Source organism: Anabrus simplex, chromosome 8 (genome assembly GCF_040414725.1).
Source record: "Anabrus simplex isolate iqAnaSimp1 chromosome 8, ASM4041472v1, whole genome shotgun sequence".
Taxonomy (NCBI): Eukaryota; Metazoa; Arthropoda; class Insecta; order Orthoptera; family Tettigoniidae; genus Anabrus; species Anabrus simplex.
The window spans coordinates 123,112,203-123,135,157 of NC_090272.1; the positions used below are offsets into that span (position 1 = coordinate 123,112,203).

The 22,955-nt window shown below is 38.5% G+C and overlaps 1 protein-coding gene across 2 annotated transcripts in view; it reads left to right on the plus strand.

Annotated features, from left to right (window-relative positions):
* Nucleotides 1-22,955, plus strand: part of LOC136879190 (sulfhydryl oxidase 1) — a 64,518-nt gene that overhangs the window by 9,388 nt on the left and 32,175 nt on the right. For both annotated transcript variants that reach the window (XM_067152963.2, XM_067152962.2), the window contains exon 2: nucleotides 22,183-22,435. In XM_067152963.2, coding sequence (XP_067009064.2) covers nucleotides 22,183-22,435 — 253 coding nt within the window. The remainder of the gene's footprint in view (nucleotides 1-22,182; nucleotides 22,436-22,955) is intronic.

Sequence of the window (22,955 nt, forward strand, 5' to 3'; positions counted from 1 at the left end):
AGTATGTAATGTACCGGCAGTATCAGCTATTTCCCGCCAATATTCAGTCAGGCTGTTATATTCGGTACGCAGCAGTAATCCCATCTATCGGAGTTGAGTGGCAGCATAAGAGACAAAGAACATCACGAGAAACAATGGTCAATGTAATGTTATTGTTGATCAATGTTCGATATTGTAGGCCTTCGCATTTAGTTTTCTTCCGACTCTGAAATACCACTCTTATCATATACGGTGCGGTAAAACTGAATAAAACATAAATGATCAGAAAATGTATACTCTATAACATTTGTTAGCCTATGTGGTACTTTTCGATAGGACCAATAGGACAATAATAATAATAATAATAATGATAAATTAGCCATGTGAATCCCCTAAGGGTTATGGCCTCCTGAAATGCAGGGACAGTGCTCAGTTTAACTCATCAGGTGAGTAGGTCCTAAAGAGCATTATTATATTGGTATATATTTTTATATATTATTATTATTATATTGTTATCTTACCAGGTATTTAAAATTTAAATTTTAGGCGCCTTCCCATAAACTGCCAATGGCCGTAGCCGTGTTGAAACACCGGATCCCGTGAGATCTCCGAAGTTAAGCAACATTGGGCGTGGTTGAGAAGTGGGTGGGTTGCCACGCGCTGTTGGTGGGGGGTAAGGAAATGGAGGAGCGGAAAGGAACTGGCCACCCTAGCGTACATAAACTCTGGCTCAGGTACACCTCTTCGGAGGTTCGGATCTGCCTTCGGGCAGAACACGCCCCCCTCCCCTAAACTACTATTTCATCCAGGGTGAACAAAATTGTTTATAGCTTATACTGTAGTTTCTTATTCCCCAACTATATACCGATTTTCATTACATTCTGTTAACCCATTTTCTCATGGCTTGGCGTTGATATGGACTTACAAAAACACAAATTCATGAATAACCGTGTTATCATAGCCGGTACGGTAAAAATATATTACATAGGCCCTAAATGATCAGAAATTTAATTCTATATAACTTTCGTTGTGTAGTATTTATCAATAGGAGCACTAATAATATAAATATTTGAGAATTAAATTTTAGGCCTTCCCCTAAACTACCATTTCACTCAGCGTGAATAAAACTATTTATAGCCTAGATTGTAGTGGCTCTTCCCCCAACTTTACATACCGATTTTCATTAAATTCTCTTCAGCCCTTTTCTCTTGATGTGTGTACATACAGACAGACGGACAGTCAGAAATTATGGAAAAGTAAAAAGTGCATTTCCTTCTTACTGTGGACATGACTGATACAGAAATACCATTATTTTCAAATTCTGAGCAATGTACAGACAAAACTCACATTTTATATATATAGATATGGAATATAACTTTTTATTCACATCACAGCTAAAGAAATAGAATTATTGAATAAAGGAAAATCTATTTGTTTGCAGTACAGAGAGTTAGTTTTTTGCCTATCAAAACAAAACTCTCACTGGAACATATAATAAACTCAAAAATAGCAAAGCAGAGAACCAAAGAACTTCAGATGCGGTTACACACTATAGAGTAACTATAGTAGCCAATATTTTTTGAGGTAGATAAAAGCCTTCCCTCATTACTTGCGTGTTAGGCACAGAGATAGAGAATGACAATGTTTTCCTGTCTTTGTATCATCCTGTATGTCCCAAACGGAACACTTGGAGGGTAACTTATTGTATCCAGAAATGAAAAATATGGTGATAGAGCAACAAATTTCATCAGAAGTTATTTGTGGGTCTGTAAAATTTAAAACATTGCATACTTTCTGATCTCTTGAACTGAATGTTCAATCAGCTAGTTATCCACGAACAATTCAAAAATATCAACAATATTCATGGATTTGTACTTGCTGTAATTAGGCTCCAGAAATCTCAAGTCACCCTATATCAAAATTAGCCCCTTCGGTCTATCTTGGTTTGTAATTTGATTTATTATTTTCTCTGTCAGTTACCTGCTCATTTGCAGTTTCAGGTATTGAAACAGATCTTGCATCAGTAGACACAAAAGGCACTTCGTCCTCTGGTAACTCACTTTCACCATCGTAACTAATCCTAATTCTTTCATTATTTACAAGCTTCATTTCAGCACTGGCATGTAACTGTCAAGAACTGAGATTATCAATAAGCCCGACATCATCTTCATCACCAGGCGCCCTCATCTGTAACTACACTTACATCAGGTGGTTCCACTAAAATATCACCATTGAGATCTTCAGTCATTAGCATATCCAGTGCTTCTGAAAGGGAAAATCCCTTCCTGCAAGGAAGATGTATGAATTAGGATAAAGTAACATGATCTGACAGCTGCAGAAATTTTACTGAGTAGGCTATAAATGCCTAGCGTTGCCATATGGCAGCACTTATGATTCAACAAGCACTACTACAGCATTGTGAGCCCATACTATTTCAAATGCTTACAACATACAAGTGTGTACAACACTATTATAAACATAATCTAATGAAACAACTTCATTTACAAATTTTATATGCTTCTTACATGAAGCTGGCAGCCATTTAGTAGGAATTTGAAAATAACCAACAGTCCACCACTCCTTGTGTCACAACAGTAGATTTTAAAATTAAATAAACATGATTACTCAATTCTGATGGTAGGATTCAAACGCACCATCTCTCAAATGCAAGTTTATAGCTACGTGAACCTAACTGCACGTAAAACTCGCTCAGTCTTCGATGTGTCAGCTTTCTTCCATTTTCATTTCAATTAGTGTTACATAACAGAGGATGGTTGCCCAGTTGTACTTCTTAAAACAATAATCACTGCCACTTACATGGAGGAAAAACTTCTGAATAGTAGTCTATAGGAGTTGGTTGTAGATACAATACATTACATACCTCTAGTCGTCATGTCTCCAGTCACCATTTTTACACAAATACTTTTTCTTTAAATATGGGTTCATATTCAAATCACTTTTGATCTGTATTGAACTTCTTGTCAGCATCAGTTCTATTGGCTGTAGTCCATAACTTCTGGAGTGTCAAACTCCATTTATTGGGCCAATGACCTAGCTGTTAGGCCCCTTTAAACAACAACAAACAAACAAACAAACTCCATTGATCTAGTCATCATGGTGGTGTTACAGAAGTTTTGTGATCTTGCATCACTTCTAGTGCTCCTTTTGTAGTAAGTGAAGAGTTGTATGGTACATGCATCTTGGAATTTAATGTGCATTTGCTATTGAATTCATGCAGTTTTATGTTCTATTGTACTGCCTTTCTCAAGAAGAGTTAGTGTTTGCTACACTCCGTCCAGGTTATCCGTTATTTTTTAAACAGTTGCTGCAGCAGCATTGTCAGAGGCAAGCTATCAGCCAACGTATGAAGTAGTTCTGGGAAGAAAAATACTGCATCATAATCAAAACTGATTTGAATGGGAACTCGTATAAGGAAAAGGACCTGTGTAGAAATGGTGACTAGAGACTAGATGGCTAGAGGTATGCTAGCTCTCTTACCTGAACATTTGTATACTGTAGTCTTAAGTTTTAAGCAGTCTATAATTATCCAAATTCATAATAAATAAATATGAATATAACTTACACACCAGCGATCTTCACAACTGTTGACAGAAGATTGTTTTGCCTTACAGTAGAATTCAACCCACAACTACTAGATGGGTGATAAATCGGGTGACGGAGGGGGCCAAGTCATTATACTTGTAGAACTGCTGATGATTCTTTGTATCTTACATACTTCTTACTCAGCTTCGACATATGTTTCGGGTCATTGTCCTGCTGCAGAATAAATCCTCTTCCAATAAGTTCCAGATGGTACAGCTCCTTCCTAAAGATACCTTCCATTCCCACCAAGCCTCCCACCTTAGTTACCGAAACAATCCGTAACCATAACACTACCACCTACCACCCCCATGCTTCACAGTTGGCTATTTCATAGTGTTCACTGACAATGGTTTTCTCTAGTTGTGTTGATTTCGACACAGATTTCCACAGCTGTAAGCCGAACATTGGACTGAGGATAAATGAAAAGTAAATTAAGTTCATTTAAAACCTTGAGTTTAAATCAATAGTACCTTGAACAAAACAGAATTATTTTTTTAATAATCATAGTGGAGAATATTAAAGGAATCCTCCTTAAAAAACCTTTTAATCAAATAAATTAAAATCCTTCCATTATTATTTTTAAAGTAAATTACAATTCATTGGTATTAATAGACATTCACAGAACCTTGATTAGGGTAGAAAAGTTCACAATCCAAATACACAACATTACGAGCTTGAATTTCTCAACTTTCACTTACTGTAAATCACCCGAAATACCCCATCAAAATAGCAAGGAGATATCCAGTAAGAAGATAAACTTCACAAAATCTTGGAAGAAACACACAGCATTACAATTAATAACCACTTAAAAACTTAATACACCATTAAGTTCATGTTAGAATGTACCAAAAAGGTAGACGGTCCAGATCACTCCCATGTCCATTCCCCAAATTCATGCCATGCAACTTGACAACAAAACACATATTGATGAGATAAGATAAAACCCAGATGGGATAATAAGCCCAAAACAAAAATTATGTAAGTTAACAATGACAAGAAAGCAACTACAATTCAAGCTTTGCAATTATAAGAATTGAATCAAATTTGTTTTGAGTATAATACCATATCTGAGATTATTAAATGAAATAAAATCTTACACAGAACAATAATAATAATAATAATAATGATAAACCGTAATAAATCTTTTTTTTACCAAATCAGAGCACACAGCTCACACAAAATTAAAATAAGGGGAAACACACACCAAAGAAAAAATAATAGGAAAAAGAAGAAGAAATTAACATGACTGCTGGATGGGATGAAAGTAAAATATGAAAAATATACACCTTAACAAATCAGAAAATAGTAGTATAGAATTCAAAACACCTATTAAGGTTCAGATCTTCCGTCAAGTTTGCAAGAGCACGTTTAAACTAAATCATAAAGCATTTATACCAGGGAGGAGTCCGGCTCCATGGCTAAATGATTAGCATGCTGGACTTTGGTCTCAGGGGTCCCAGGTTCGATTCCCAGCAGGGTCGGGAATATTAACCATCATTGGTTAATTTCGCTGGCACGGGGGCTGGGTGTATGTGTTGTTTTCAACATCATTTCATCCTCATGACGATGCACAGTTCGCCTACGGGTGTCATATCGAAAGACCTGCACCTGGTGAGCCGAACATGTCCTCGGACACTCCTGGCACTAAAAGCCATACGCCATTTCATTTTACCAGGGAAGAAGAATGTGACATAATATCTCTTTAACACACACACATACATTGAAGGTTGCACATATTGTAGTCAAATATTCATAATAAAATTGTGTAAATTTTTTCACATATTAATGCTCAAATGCACTTTAAACACATGAGAAAACTTCTGGTCGCACAAAATAAGATTCACGTTTGTAGTGTTCATACTTGCGAAATGCTCACGGTGATAATTTCAAATTGGAGTGAAGAGTAACTTACTGCCAAGTCAGAAGACACCCCTCACTGTGCAATTAAGAGAAACCAGCCGAACAATAAATGAAGAAATCCTTTTTGACGGTGCTGGAGATCATTTACATTCAGCCGGTGTCAAGTACTATAGCCCTAGACTAGGCTAGCTTCATTCTTGAAGAGATCTTGATGTAGTGGAGCAGAGCTCCTTCCATTGCATGCTGACAATGACTGACTTTTAGAACATAGCGTCTCGCCTCACGTAGCCATGGTATACAATATGCTCGATATGGGGCAATCACCGGAGTTCGTGCCACTGGCACCAGATGTCAGACCAGTACAGTACAGTACAGGTTGAGTTGCCAAGTAAACAAGTAATAAATATAGAAAATATAGATAAATATATATAAGAAAAATAATTCTCATGTCCACGGCCAGAATAAGATGAACAGTTCCAACTTTAACGGTTCCAGAAAAATAAAATAGATGTGAGGCGTACGTGTAGAATAGTACTCATTGGGCATTAAGAACGCCTCAGTAACCATCATCGTGCAGAGATTCTCACAAAATTCTGAAGTGTTATCTAATGAGACCATATTTTAGCAAGCTCCTTCAAAAAGCAGATGTTGCCTGTTCTCTTGGCAGAATATCTTATTAAACACCTTCAATGCTTACCGGTATCACAATGTTTTTTGGACATTAAAATGCTTTTTAGCCAATACTATAATTTCACAGAGTTTACAGTATAAAATAACACAATCACTACAAAAAATCCATTCCCCAAGTTCTTGAATGATTTGCTTCTGTTGCACACTCTATGAACATATCCCTTTTAGAATCAGAATATTTATTTTGAATATGGGGTACTTTCCACAGTGGCAAAATCATAATACAATTTATGCACACCATACTACTGATAATATAATCTCCTGCTGAGTTCTCCTGCCTTGAGACCTCATTCTACATTTGAATAAATGTACATCTCTTAGGAAAGGGTTGAAGATGTCCATTGGTAAGCTGTTCCATTTTCTTTCACCCCTTCCCACAAATTAATAGGCCTATTTCCTCAGTTACTGGCTTAACCTTATTTGAAACTCACGATGAGACCTACACCTATAAACCCCTTCATTCTTCAGTCTCTTTCCAATATCATCTCATGCACTTTCCCCTGTATATACCACGTTCATACATATTATTGCCCCGCCCCCTGCTCTTAACCTCTTTTCTTTTATACTTTCCCACCCAAGTTTCCATAGCACAATACTACTAACACTGATCTCCCATCACATACCTAGCTGGTTTCCTCTATATCTGCTCCAATGTTTTACATAAAAAAATTCTTGATATGATTCCCATACCCCTTGAGCATACACCAGTTGAGATCTTACAAGTGTTAAATATGCAATCTCTTTTATGCCCATGCTTGCTCCTTGTAACATCCTTATTACCATATGCAGTGATCTAAATGCCTTTTTGACCAAATACCATATATGTCCTCCCCAGTGAAATTTGCAACTCCCTAATGTGACCCCTAAGTGCCTCAAAATGTATCAATTCCCCAGCCATTTTGTAATTGCCCACTATCCTGCATGACTTGTTCCCAAAACTAAGTGGGTGAGTTTTTTCAACATTAATTTTCATCCCATTTTTCTGAGTCCAGATATGTATTTTGTCCAGATCCCCCTGCAATACTTTACACTCCTCTAAACAGTTCACTTTTTCTATATCTTTTGTGTCAGGGACTATAAGTTATGTTATATAGGGTCCTCACAGTCAGACTCGCTGGCTGAATGGTCAGCGTTGAGGTCTTCGGTTCCGAGGGTCCCGGGTTCGATTCCCGGCCGGGTTAGGGATTTTAATTCTTCTGGCCTGGGGACTGGATGTTTGTGTTTGTCCCAACACTTTCCTCTTCATATTCAGACAACACAGTACATTACCAACCACCACAGAAACACACAATAGTAAGTACATCCCTCCATATAGGGTTGGCATCAGGAAGGGAATCCATCCATAAAACAGGACCAAATCCACATGTGCAACATAGTTCACACGCGCGACCCCACAGGGGTGGGAAAAGTGGTGGAGGAAGAAGAAGATATAGGGTCCTCACAGTACAAGTCGCTGGTTTAATTTTCAACATTAAGCAGAAGAAAACAATATTATTAAAACATAAAAATACAATTTTCTGAAATATGTTGATGTAGGCCTATTCATTTCAAACTCTCTACAGTGGGCTAGACAAAAGAGTGACTGAATGGGTGGCTATATTTCTAGATAATAGAACTCGGAGAATTAGAGTAGGTGAAACATTATCTGATCCTGTAACCATTAAGAGGGCAATCCCTCAAAGCAGTATTATTGGACCTTTATGATTTCTTATATATATAAATGATATGAGTAAAGAACTGGAATCAGAGGTAAGGCTTTTTGCGGATGATGTTATACTGTTAGAGCAATAAATAAGTTACAAGATTGTGAGCAACAGCAAAAAGATCTCGACAATGTTATGAGATGGACAGCAGGCAATGGTATGATGATAAACAGGGTTAAAAGTTAGGTTGTGAGTTTCACCAATAGGAAAAGCCCTCTCAGTTTTAATCACTGCGTTGATGAGGGGAAAGTTTCTTGTGGGGATCACTGTAAGTATGCTCCTTAAGGAAAGATCTTCATTGGGGTAATCACATAAACAGTATTGTAAATAAAAGGTACAGATCTCTGCACATGGTTATGAGAGTATTTAGAGGTTTTAGTAAGGATGTAAAGGAGAAGGCATAAAAGTGTCTGGTAAAACCCCAACTAGAGTACTTGATTCGAGAATTGGAAAAATCAAAAGAAAAGCAGCCTGATTTGTTCTGGGTGATTTCCGACAAAAGAGTAGCATTACAAAAATGTTGCACACATTCTCCTTCAGAGAAAGGAGACTAAGCTGCTTGACTAAGTGGTCTGTTGAATAGGTTGAACAATAAATGTACTCCTTTTGTAAACTAAGTGAGATACGTGGTCTGTTCCAAGCTATCAGTGGAGAGATGGCGTGGAATGACATTAGTAGACAAATAAGTTTGAGTGGTGATTTTAAAAGTAGGAAAAATCACAATATGAAGATAAAATTGGAATTCAAGAGGACAAATAGACTCAAATATTAATTTATAGGAAGAGGAGTTAGAGATTGGAATAATTTACCAAGGAAGATATTCGTTAAATTTGCAAATTCTTTGCAATTATTTAAGAAAAGTCCAGGTAAACAACAGATAGGGAATCTGCCACTTGGGTGACTGCCCTAAATGCAGATCAGTGGTGATTTGATTGATTGGTTGATTGATGAAATGTGGAGAGAATCTAGTTTGGGGGTGTGCTTTAAATGAACTGCACCTCTCAGAACCAGAATGTGAGTTTACTTTTCTTTTTTTTTCCTGCAGGTTTGGGTGTGTGGTGGTGGTGGTGCTGGTGGTGATAATTAGGTAGGGGTAGGGTGAAAACCAGTATGGGCACATAGCCTACTACTGAACTCTCTCTCTCAGAATATATTGTACCAGGAATGCCTACGGCTTGGCACATTTTATCTTTAATTTGCAATTTATTTGCGACATGAAGGCACTAGCACTTGAAGACAGGGTGTGAGGTGAATATTCTAGACACAATTGCAAGCTATGTGTATGAGAGGGAGAGCGTTACGTCACAGGCGGGGAACATGCTGGATGACGTAATCTCCACGTGCAGCCAGCTCGCTAATCCAGAGAATGCTATAATATTTTTTATATCTGCTAAACCCTTTTAGCTACAAAATAATAAAGTACATCACCGTACAGCCCACATTTTAAATGCAAACTGGCCAAAGTTTCAAGAAAATTGACCTACAGATTTTCAAGATATTGAGGTGGAAAGGAAACATATATTTTTTCGCGAGAAGCAGGCAGCCAGCCTCGACTTCGGGTATATAAGAACCACAACGAGAGAGAGGTATTATCAGTTGCAATCTACAACTCGACTATGACGGATTGTATGGTCGCCGTGTGCAGGTGTTGAACCTGAAACTTTGTCACGTTACGCGAAGTTAGTCGTCGTACTTATAAAATTTCTGCAGTGCTACGGACTTAGAAAAAATCCGGCGTGTACTAAGATGGACTCTAGTATTTTTGGTGACTTATAAAATTTATATGCCTTTGCTGGCAGGACCTAGTGTTTACAGAGCACTATGTCTTCAGGTATAGGCTAGAGCACCGGGCGAGTTGGCCGTGCGCGTAGAGGCGTGCGGCTGTGAGCTTGCATCCGGGAGATACTAGGTTCGAATCCCACTATCGGCAGCCCTGAAGATGGTTTTCCGTGGTTTCCCATTTTCACACCAGGCAAATGCTGGGGCTGTACCTTAATTAAGGCCACGGCCGCTTCCTTCCAACTCCTAGGCCTCTCCTGTCCCATCGTCGCCATAAGACCTATCTGTGTCGGTGCGACGTAAAGCCCCTAGCAAAAAAAAAAAAAAAATAGGCTAGAGCAATTTTATTGCTTTCATAGATCTGTCTCTGTCTTATCCTTGGCTTTGACAATATGAAAGTGACTGAGGTATGAGCGATGCTAGTAATACCAACCCTAATGCAGCCAGTCCCTGCTATGATATGGTGTGAAAATGTTGCTCATAGGGTTGATTGGTGTATGCATTTCAGTGGGCTTGGCAGACTAATATGTAATAGCAACTGTGGCTCTTTGAGGAAAGCAACGGGAAACTACCTCACTCCTCATTTCCCTAGTACGCCTCTTCAGTGATGCCTAGGCTATCTATGACAGCTGATGGCAGAGCTGTTGAGGATCCCACCAGCGGCATCGCTGTCGGACTGAACATACACACATACATATAAAATTTCTGCAGTGCTACGGAGTTAGAAAAAATCCAGCATGTTCTAAGTTGAACTCTAATATTTCCGGTGACATCTCCAAACTTAGTAAAATTTCAGCATGTGCTAGAATGAGTGTTTAACTTTGGACAGTGACACGTCAGAACTCGGAACTTAGTATTTGTCGTAACCGAGTGGGGACAGTTTTCCCCAAATATTACTTGTATTTGAACAGTGATCTCAAAAAACTTAAGGACATTTTATGGCAATTCCATAAAATATTAATGCAAGTAAAATGAAATAACACATAAAATCCCCTTAATATTTGTGTTAGTAATAATTAGGATCATTTGAACGCATCTTACGTGTATAGTACATGGACTGAACTAGCACTTGATATTCCGATAAGCTTTGAACTTCAGGTTTTATTTTGAACCAAGTATAACGTGTTCTGACTGACAGAAACATTATCATGTGTAAATAGTGTAAATTATATGAACAGTGTTATGAAAACTCGTATTACTTGACTATGCTTAGAAAGTGTGAATACCCAAAACTGTGGAAACTTTCGAACAGTGATGTGTGCTTCGAAACCACAAATGTTTCAGACTGTGCTTTAATTTCACTCAAAAGCCATAATTATACCTAAGTGTGATTCTTACTTTGAATTTTACATAACAGACTGTGATTCAAAGTGTGATTCTGAGTACTGTTTACCAGTGACTTGCTAATATTCACACCGAGCTCGATAGCTGCAGTCGCTTAGGTGCGGCCAGTATCCAGTATTCGGGAGATAGTGGGTTCGAACCCCACTGTCGGCAGCCCTTAATTAAGGCCATGGCCGCTTCCTTTCCTGTCCCATCGTCGCCATAAGACATATCTGTGTCGGTGAGACGTAAAGCCAATAGCTAATATTCACTTGATCAGATAGTGCTATTTTTAACACTCACAAGTAATCGTCAATTGAACTTTCTCGTGTGTCTTCACAATTAAGTGACACGAGAAATCTTCACCGGGTGTTTAATCCTCATATCAACCTAACACCTAACTGGACGTGGGAGATGGTATGTGGTGTAACATGGGATATGGTATGTGGTACAACGTGGTGTTCACAACATCGTAGGAGTTCCAGATGCTGGTCGTAGAACCGCATTCCCCAGCTCCAGTGTCATGAACATTCAGGTGATATGAGTGCATTTAGCTTTAAACTTTAAACTTTTGAACTGTTAAAAGCAGTGATTATTTTGAAACCATTCATAGCACTAGACATTTACAAACTTCCTGAAAAGGCACTTTATTCTTTTCAAGTTTTTTTTCAAGTGCTAATTTAACATCAAGTGATATACTTTCAAGTGATAATATACTTTCAGGTGATAATTTAATTTCAAGTGATAATTTAAAAAGACTATAGGAAATTTTAAGTGCCTTTGCTGGTGGGACCTAGTGTTTACAGTGCACTATGTCTTCTGGTATAGGCTATAGCAATTTTGTTACTTTCATTGATCTGTCTCTGTCTTATACTTGGCTTTGACAATATGAAAGTGACTGAGGTATGAGCGATGCTAGTAACGCCATTCCTTTTGAAGTCAGTCCCTGCTATGAATGGTGTGAAACTGTTGCTCATAGGGTTGGTTGGTGCATGCATTTCAGTTGGCTTGGCAGACTGATATGTAATAGCAACGTCTGGCTCAGTGATGAAAGCAACGGGAAACTACCTCACTCCTCATTTCCCTAGTACGCCTCTTCAGTGATCTATGACAGCTGATGGTGGAGCTGTTGAGGATCCAACTAGCCTTTGGGCTGATGACTAAACATACGGCATACAGGAAATATAAAGTAATTTCATCTTAGAAAGACTGTAGGTTATTCAAATAATATTGTGAAGTGTTCATCTTAGAAAGACTGCAGGTTTTACCAGAGAATGATTTAGAAAGGCTGTAGGTCTTACAAGAGAATAATCTAGAGAGACTACAGGTGATTATTCCAGAACATTCTAGAGGTGATTTTTACTTTACCAAAATTCATGAAGAAAATAATTTCTTTTTTAACTTTCATTTTATCGCAAGAGTTTTCAAAATTCAAATTTTTATTGAAACATTCAAGAATAATTTTGACAGAAAATATTTCCAATTAATTTCTAAATGTCAATGCGAAATAATAATGAAGTTATTTATACACCAAGTCATTTGAATAAATTTTAATTTTTCAAAATAACATCTATTATTTCGCTCCGCAAACTCCTTTCTCTGTACCGGCTCCTAAGGACCGAACACTACCTAGACCTTTCCCATGCTCCTTATTCCAACAGCTGTGCCTGGTACAGTATATGTGCTGCAGATTGGATAATAATAATAATAATAATAATAATAATAATAATAATAATAATAATAATAATAATAATAATAATAATTCTGGGCTGCATTGGCGTTAGGTAATATTCTCTATGTTTTTAAAACTTCAAACTTATGGCATGAAATGCAGCTGCTTTTGACTTATACTCTTTGGCTCTGGCAAGAAAGATATACAGCTAAATCATCTGAAAAAGTCTAATTTATGAGGTCTTAATATAAAAATGTATAGGTGCTACTTTACTGCGCTGCAGTACACCCCTCCCCACTTACTGAGGTTCCAATCGTGACCCATCTACTCTTATTCACTGCCTCCTGAACTTCCAGAAAGCTTTCACCCAATCTGCTACCCTCTTATCCGGTTGTATTTTTCTCATTTTCATATCATGATTTACTCTGTCAAAGGCATTAGACAAGTCTATTGCACTATATAATCCAGCTGTTCACTCTTGTCTAAAACCTCTTACAAATCCTGCTGGATACCAGTGAGCTGAGCTTCACAAGAGTATCCTGCCCTGAAACCAAACTGCCTAGTTTTAAGCCAGCCTATTATGCTCTAAACACGTGTGACCCCATTATGTAGCCAATAATCAAATACACTAGTGTCCAAAAGTTAAGCATAAGTTACGAGTAAGCAGGGCAACAGGAAATAGACCGCAAATCGCACGACATGTGCACCTTCCAACCACAAGGTAAACACAGCCAGTGTCTGCACCCCATATTCCCTCAGTTGTGTTTGCCCTGTTATAGTGTGAGGAGTGTAGCCTCTTAGTGAACATGACAATATAATGGCACATTGACGCCATTTGGATCCCGTTTTGCAGGGTAAACTACTCGGCTGCCTGGAAGCAGGCCAGACACAGGCCGAAGTTGCCGTATCCTTGAACGTGCCACAAAGTGTCATTTCCAGGCTTTGTTATTTTTTTTTTTTGCTTTACGTCGCACCGACACAGATAGGTCTTATGGCAATGATGGGACAGGAAAGGGCTAGGATGGGAAGGAAGCGGCCGTGGCCGCAGGCTTTGGAAACAATTTTACAATTTTGAGACACAGGAGATATTAGTCGTAGGCCAGTACCAGGTCGACCAAGGGTAACCACCCCACAACAGGACCGATATCTGGCCCTAACCGCCCGATGAAATCGGAGTGCACATGCAAGACAATTGTCGGAAGAGCTTGCAGCTGTCTCAGGGGTTGCCGTTTGTTTTGGACAAGTTGTGTGATATATGGTGTGTGAGTCAGCTTTCATTTGTTCAGCAATCCGTCTGACATTCTTATCAGGCGGTATGGCCTCGTTTAGTGTTTATGCTTAACTTTTGGACCCTAGTGTGTAAATCTTAAGGAGGTATAATAGTCCATCCCATTCTCCACTAATGCCGTCAACTCCTGTAGCTTTTCTTGCTCCTAATACCTTAATTTCCTTATAAATTTCACTGTTAGGCATGTTGAGATCACACTGAAGACTGAAGTTACAATCTCAAAACGACAGTTGAAGGGTGGAAGTTAGTTCAGTTGCCCTCGCTTTTTATGCAAACAACGATCGATGCAACATGACCATTGAGGTAAGAGTGAGAGTAAAGTGCCCCAAACCAAGCTGTCTTATTCAGACTACTCTCTTTCACTGTCAAGGTTGTGCTCATTCGGAATTTCCAATAAGCTTTCTTTGTCCATGCTCTTAATACTGCCTGCTAAAATTAGATTAAAGTTTAGAAATATTCTATCCGCAGAAAGACGCCATCAACCTGTTGCTGTAGTAATATATGAAGGTTTGTTACAAAAACTCTCATACCTGTAATATAAAATGCAGTGGAATATGACTTTTGTATAGCATTAAGCAGAAATATGACCAATATCCTCCCCTGGGAACCATGTGACCTTGCCACAGTAGGGAGGCTTGCGTGTCCCAATGAAGCAGATAGCCGAGCCGTAGATGCAACCATATCGGTTGGGTATCTGTCTAGAAACCAGACTAACGAATGGTTCATTGAAAGGGGGTTAGCAGCCTTTCGGAAGTTGCAAAGGCGGCAGTCTAGATGGACTGATATGGTCTTGTAATATTACTTAACATGGATTGGCCATGTTGACACTGATACACGGCTGAAAGCAATGGGAAACTACTGCCGTAACTAACTTCCGAGGACATGCAGCTCTCTCTGTATGAATGATGTGCTGATGATGGCTTCCTCCCAGATAAAATATTCCGGAGGTAAAATAGTCCCCCATTCGGATCTCCAGGTGGGGATGACACGAGAGATCATCAGAAAGATGGATACTGACACTGCGTGTTGGAGCATGGAATGTTAGAAGTTTGAATCATTGTGGTAGGTTAGAGAATCTGAAAAGGGAGATGGACAGACTAAAGTTAGATGTAGTTGGTATAAGTGAAGTACGTTGGCAGGAAGAGCAGGATTTTTGGTCAGGCAACTACAGAATTATCAACACAAAATCAAATAGGGGAAATGCAGGAGTTCGTTTAATAATGAATAAGAAAATAGGGCAGTGGGTAAGCTATTATGACCAGCATAGTGAAAGGATTATTGTTGTCAAGATAGACAGGCACCAAGCTAATGCCCACCACAATAGTGCAGGTCTATATGCCTATTATTTCAGCAGATGAAGAAGAAATCGAAAGAATATACGAAGAGATAGAAGACTTAATACAATATGTAAAAGGCGACGAAAATCTGTGATGGGAGACTGGAATGCAGAGGTAGGCCAAGGAAGAGAAGTTAGCATAGTAGGAGAATTCAGATTGGGACAAGCAAATGAAAGAGGAAGCCGACTGGTTGAATTCTGCACTGATCATAATTTAGTCCTTGCTAACACTTGGTTCAAACACCACAAACGATGGCTGTATACATGGACAAGACCTGGAGACACTGGAAGGTATCAAATAGACTTCATGATGATCAGTCAGAGATTCAGAAACCAGGTGTTGGATTGCAAGACTTTCCTAGGAGCAGATGTGGACTCTGGCCACAACCTGTTGGTCATGAAATGCCATCTGAAATTGAAGAAAGGAAGGAATGCAGGGATGTAGACAAGTTGAAAGAAAAGAGCGTGAGAGATTGTTTCAAGAAACATGTAACACAAGGACTAAATGAAAAGTATGAAGGAAACACAGTAGAGGAAGAATAGTCAGTCCTGAAGAATGAGATCAGTAAGGCTGCTGAAGAAAAGATAGGAAGAAAGGAAAGGTCAAGTAAGAAACAATGGATAACTCAAGAGATACTAGACCTGATTGACAAACAACGAAAGTACAAGAATGCAGAAAATGAGGAAGGCAGAAAATAATACCCCTAGGCGAATAAAGAATGAAGTAGATAGAAAGTGAAGGACAGTTAAGGAAAAATGGCTGAAAGAGAAGTGCAAGGATGTTGAAGGTTGTATGGTCCTAGGAAAGGTAGATGTTGCATATAGGAAAATCAAGGAAACCTTTGGAGAAAGGAAAAACAGGAATATGAATATTAAAAGCTCAGATGGAAGACTACTTCTAGGGAAAAAAGACAAGTCAGAAAGATGGCAGGAACATATCCAACAGTTGTATCAAGGTACAAAGTAGCTGATAGGGTTCTGGAACAAGAAGAGGCTGTTGATGCTGAAATGACATGGGAGACCCAATTTTGAGGTCGGAATTTGACAGAGCTTTGAGAGACCTAAGTGAACAAGGCACCAGAAATTGATGACATATCCTCAGAACTACTGACTGCCTTAGGAGAAACCAGCATGGAGAGGGTATTTCGTTTAGTGTGTAAGATGTATGATACAGGAAAAGTGTCATCTGATTTATGGCAGAATGTTGTTATACCTGTTCCCAAGAAAGCTAGTACTGACAAGTGTTAAAACTACCGCACCGTTAGTTTAGTATCTCACGCTTGCAAAATTTTAACACGTATTATTTACAGAAGAATGGAAAGAAAAGTTGAAACTGATGGGAGAAGATCAATTTGGCTTCAGAAGAAATGTGGGAACATGTGAAGCAATCCTGACTTTATGCCTGATCTTAGAGGACCAAATTAAGAAAGACAAGTCCATGTACATGGCTTTTGTAGATATAGAAAAGGCATTCGAAAATGTTGATTAGACCAAGCTGTTTGAGATTCTGAAGGTGATCAAGATCAGATACCGAGAAAGGAGAATTATCTACAATCTATACAAAAATCAGGCTGCAGTGATAAGAATCGAGGGCTTTAAAAAAGAAGCAGCAGTCCAGAAAGGAGTGAGGCAAGGCTGCAGTTTGTCCCCTCTCCTTTTCAGAGTTTACATAGAACAGGCGATAAAGGAAATCAAGGAGTAGTTTGGAAAGGGAATCAAAGTCTAAGGGGAGGAAATCAAAACCCTGAGATTTGCCCATGATAATGTTATTTTATCTGACTCTGCAAAAGATCTGGAGAACTTACCGAATGGTACGGACAGAGTCTTGGATGAGGAATACAGGATGAAAATAATCAAATCAAATCCAAAGTAATGGAGTGTGGTCGAGCAAAGTCAGCTGATGCAGGAAATATTAGATTAGGAAGTGAAGTCTTAATGGAAGTAGATAAATATTGTCACTTGGGTAGTAAAATATCTAATGATGGTAGAAGTAAGGAGGACATAAACTGCAGACTAGCACAAGCAAGGAAGGCCTTTCTTAAGAAAAGAAATTTGTTCACCTCGAACATTGATATAGGAATTAGAAAGATGTTTTTGAAAACTTTTGTCTGGAGCGTGGCATTATATGAAAGTGAAACATGGACGATAACTAGCTCAGAAAGAAAGAGAATAGAAGCTTTGGAAATGTGGTGTTACCGAAGAATGCTGAAGGCGAGATGGGTAGATAAAATCACGAATGAAGAGATACTGGATCGAATTGGTGAAAGATCGATTTTGCTAAATTTGACCAGAAGAAGAGATAGAATGATAGGGCACATCTTAAGACACCCAGGACTTGTACAGTTAGTTTTTGAGCGAAGTGTAGGTGGTATGAACGGTAGGGGTAGACAAAGATACGAATATGACAAGCAGATTAGAGCAGATGTTGGATGTATTAGTTATGTAGAAATGAAAAGGTTAGCACAGGATAGGGTGGCATGGAGAGCTGTATCAAACCAGTCTACGGACTGATGACTCAAACAACATGAGTAATAGGTCAGAAAGGTGCAAAATATGACTTTTCAAGGCAGTTTCCTGCAGAAGACTTACATGTATGTTTTTACGTAGTTAGAAATCAAATCAAAATAAAGCTCTTACAACAAACATGACTGATGTCCTCATAGAAATCGCCCCTTAATCATCACTATTAATATCATCTTGCATATACCTATTATTCTTATACTCATTTCCCTATCAGATCTGGCACAGGAGGACAGAATGCTCACCGGTACCAAATACCCACACTTCCCCCTCTCTCCCTCCACCTTGGGGGTGGGTCTATACTGTTACATATGAGGTAATGGACAGGCAGGAAAACTCAAGAGTAAAAATCACACAGTAAATGGCAACTTTAGCGCGCCTAGCTTATCTGCCTCTTGTTGACTTATCACTCCCCGCTCTGCGGCGTAGCAGCAAAGATAGTACTTCGCTCACTTTATCCGTGCATGACATGAGATAATTACAGTTAAGAAAATTAGTAATCAAGAATTGAGAATATAAGCTCATACCTTATAACAGGAGATGTTGGAAATGTTCTCCTCCTCCATCCACACATTTGTGGCATCGTCTTAGGAAACTCCAGTTCGCACACATAAGTTAATCTTCTATAATTGAGGCTATTTCTCTCCGGATATGTTCTTTCAGTTCGTCCAACTAGTAAGGGTTTCTTGCATACACTTTATCTTTTAAGCGTTTTAAATTTTAATAATTTCTTAGCCCGCCATGCTGAGCTCTTCGAAACCCCGGCTTCTAGTCCAAGTCATCTAGGATTAGTAGACATATGTTCTAATCTTTCTGCAATTTCATTCACTTTTTGCTTGTTAAGTACACATTTTTTAACACTTTGCTTCTTATCGAGTAAAGAACCAGTTCCTCTCAATTTGTTTACAAGTTTCTGCACACTCTCTCTATGTGGAGGGCGTACACTTAGAAATTGTGTTACAAATCACCGAACTACTTCCCTGCAGGACTTTTCACATAATTATCTTAAATGAATACCCTTTTCTCTACCGTATACACATGTGGAGGCATTATAAGAACTATACCCCGAAGTAACACTATCTATCTATAATATCCAGAAGTGTCTGTGCATATGTGTATGATCCCCAACCAAATTATACGGCAAGTAGAGATCTGAAATTGTTAACGTAGGTGTATTCTTAGATTAATCTGATACAAGTAGTACGCCTCATTTTGGTGCTGCCATTGGTTTTTGGGGTTTCCTTATAACCGCATAACCTTTGGTGGTGCCATTTGAGGATTCAACCAGCCTCTGGGCTGATGACCTATCAGACAGACGGGTAGAGAGATCTGCTTTCTTTCTTTATATGACATTTTTTATTTATTTATTTATTTATTTACTTATTTATTTACCCGTTATTCATTTCATTTAAAATTTTAGGGAATATGAGATTTTCGCTACAGCGTTAATAAAATGTGAACCATATTTTCTTTCAGCCAACTCAGTCCTGTATTTTATTATTTTATTTAGAGGGAACATGTAAATCACATTTAGAGGAAACATATAAAGCCCGCCTGGTGGCCATGATCGTTAAGGCACGAAGTCTATATGGTCTGACACAGTGGTTAGCCGATTCGAGTTTCATTGGTCGAAAAAATTCACTGTTGGAATGTTGGCTGACAGGGTAGGAGAGGTGGTGGTATATCATTTCTAATCACTAGATTGCGTGCTAAACGCCTGGATTAAATTCGAAACCTTTTCGCAGTGCTCATGTGGAGTGAGGGCATATTATGCTGTTGATGGTTATTCGTCCATCGGATAGGGACGTAAAGACTTGAGCAGACCCCTTGGTGCTATTTGACAGGAGTAGTTTATGAGCCAGCATGGGTTTCACCTCTCCATTCCTACTGTTCACATCATTCATTTCATCTCATTAACTCCTCTGATGAGATCGACATCAGAAAGGGCATCCGGTCGTAAAAAAATCGCTACAAAGATTCATCTGACTTCATACCCAACCCCATAGAGAAATGGGACAAGGGTTGGACATACCTACATTTAGAGAGCAATAAAACATGAACATATTGTGTTATGTACTATAAATAATAATAATAATAATAATAATAATAATAATAATAATAATAATAATAATAAAAAGCTAGAAATGGTAATACATATATCAGTCAAGGTGCCATTTTAGATCCATGGCATAGGAAGCCATTTTTGTTCAGTCTGTGATATCCAGAAGTGTTTGTCTGTGTGTAAGTGTGCGATGCCTAGCCAAATCTATGCCATGCAGAGATCTTAAACTTTTGTCAGGTGGGCACTGCATTTCTTGCTGCTGATGATGATGCTTGTTGTTTTAAGGGGCCTAACATCGAAGGTCGTCGGTGCACACTGCATTTCATCGATCACACTTGGCTGTGTCAAAGAGAAATTCATGCTCCAAGAAGTTAAGCTGTCAGCATCATCAACAAGCAACATTTACGGGCATGTCTGTCGACATGACATGTAATACAGACGAGTCTGTCAACTACGCAACAGGGTTTTTGAACAACTTGGAGTTGCCTGGAGTACGCTAGAGTATCTTGGAGCTGACGATTGTGGCACCATTCATCCTTCTCAGGAATATGAATCCACCTTCCCTCTGCAATGGAACAAGACTCTCGGTTAGAAACTGATGCCGAATTATTATTGAAACATCATTACTGGACATGCTGTGGGCCTGTAGTATTCATTCCTTGGATTCAAATCATCTCTTTGGATGTACTGTTTCAATATAGACGTCTGAAGTTCCCTGTTTCTTTCAGTTTTGCAATGTGCATCAGCAACACATAAGGACACTCACTTAAAGTTGTAGGTCTCCATCTTTGGAAACTGTGTTTCTCCAATTGTCAACTGTACGTGGGTTGTTCAAGAGTTGGAAAGGCAGATATTCTATACATCTTAGCTCCAAGTGGAAAGACACTTAATATAGCTTATCCAGAAGCTCTATAAGGAAAATTTTTTTAAAAATATATAATAGGGTCTTTTATATTGTTTTTTTATTTATGATTATTTTTTGTGTTATCCACCAACTTGTATCTTAAGCATTGAAAGTATCAACATTATGATAAAAATAATGTATTTCATGCAATTTATATAGTAACATGCAGTAAATATATCTTTTTTATTTTGCTTTTAAATAAATGGTTTAAAAACATGTAGCGGTTGAATTAATAAACACAGGCGAAGCTGCAGGTACAACATGCTGGTATAATACTAAACTTATTTATATGAATATTTAAGCCAACAAGTTAATAAAAAAATAAAAAAAGTTGTTTTTGCTGTCCAGTCCCTCTCTCCATGCAAGTGCTGTTTGCATGCCAGCATAGTAATTGCTATGGTTTTCCTGGGCCCCTGCTTGCAGCACAATGCAATGTATGGTCTGAATTTCAGTGTCACATTTACACTAAAATGAGAAAATTACCCTACTTGAACATGTCTGTGCAGTTAAGTGTTTTCCATACAGGGTGTGATAATTTCATGCCAGCTGATCTCTTGTAAGTTCGTGGGAAACAGGTTTCATTCCATGTCTTAACCACATGTTGTTGATGCTGAATTTATTTTTCTAATAGAATTGGGGCAGGGCATAGAGATCTTGAATGATTTCTCTACAGCGCAGATATCGTGGTGAATATGCTAGTTGAAGTTGAGTTTGACTTTATGATACTCCCTTGGAAGAGCATTTTATCTTCGCAACTTTGATAATGTCATGTTGCTTAAGGCTGGGGGCCAGTAGAGAGGTGTTTGATCTGGTGTGCTCAGTTATGATCCTCGTAAGAGAATTGAGTTGGGTATCAAATCATCTTCACATGGAAACTGTCATTATTGTTTCAATATTAGTTGTTCGGTGAAAGCATTGATGGACTATCTTATCTTAGAAATTTACCATGCTCTTGTTATATATTTTAAATTAATTTGATTGCTTTATATTTTTAAAATTAATTAATTGCTTTAGTAACAATTCTGATTTCATTCCCAAGAGCCGGACTGAGTGGCTCAGACGGTTGAGGCGCTGGCCTTCTGACCCCAACTTGGCAGGTTTGATCCTGGCTCAGCCTGTGGTATTTGAAGGTGCTCATATATGTCAGCCTTGTGTCTGTAGATTTACTGGCACGTAAAAGAACTCCTGTGGGACAAAATTCTGGCACTTCAGCATCTCCAAAAACTGAAACAGTAGTTAGTGGGACATAAAGCCAGTAACATTATTATTATTTATCATTCCCAAGAATAGCCTGAAACTCTGCTCTTAGGTTCCTCAGGCTCCTTAAATTAATAGTCATCTAAAAATATTTTCTATGTACCTGTTTTTGTCATAATATTTTTTCATTCTTTCTCACTTCTACTTACTCTGTGTACTTTGAACTGTGAACATTGGATTTTTTATTTTGTGAATCTTTCTTTTAGGTTGGAAAAGTGTCGTGAAGATAGCAGCAATAGATTGTGCAGCAGATGACAATAATCCATTGTGTAGAGAATATGAGATAATGCATTATCCAGCTCTCAAATTCTTTCCAGCTGGAGCTAATATTGGTCATATGGGTGTTGAAATTGAAAAACATGAAAATGCGAATGAACTCAGGCATTCCATTCTGGAGATTTTGAAAAAGGAACAGATTGAAGGGAGAGGCAGCAGTTGGCCCAATGTTACTCCTTATAGGTAAGTTGGAATATATTGCAACATAACAAGCATCATCATATTGTACTTTTGTAAAATACAGAGTATGTTAAAGAAAATGCTAAGGAATTTAAAAAAAAGGTAGTCATAACATTCATAACTGTTTTTATATTAATATTTAATTAAATTGATCATTTGAGAAACTCAGTTTTTGTTGAAAATGGAGCTATCATTAGGTTCTTGTACTGCGAGGAAGACTACCCTCTGTGGGTGGGAGACGCAGACAAAGAATACACCCACGGTGTCCCCTGCCTTTTGTAAGGGGTGACTAAAAGTGGCCATAGGGGCTCTCAATTTGGGAAAATGGATTGGCAACCACAGGGCCCTTAGCTGAGTCCTGGCATTGCTTCCACTTACTACTTGTGCCAGGCTCCTCACTTTCATATATCCTGTCCGACCTCCCTTGTTCAACTCTTGTTCATTTCTGACGCCGATGGTATTAGAGCATTTGAGGCCTAGGAAGTCTTTTTCACACCCTTTGTGGCCCTTGCCTTTCTTCATC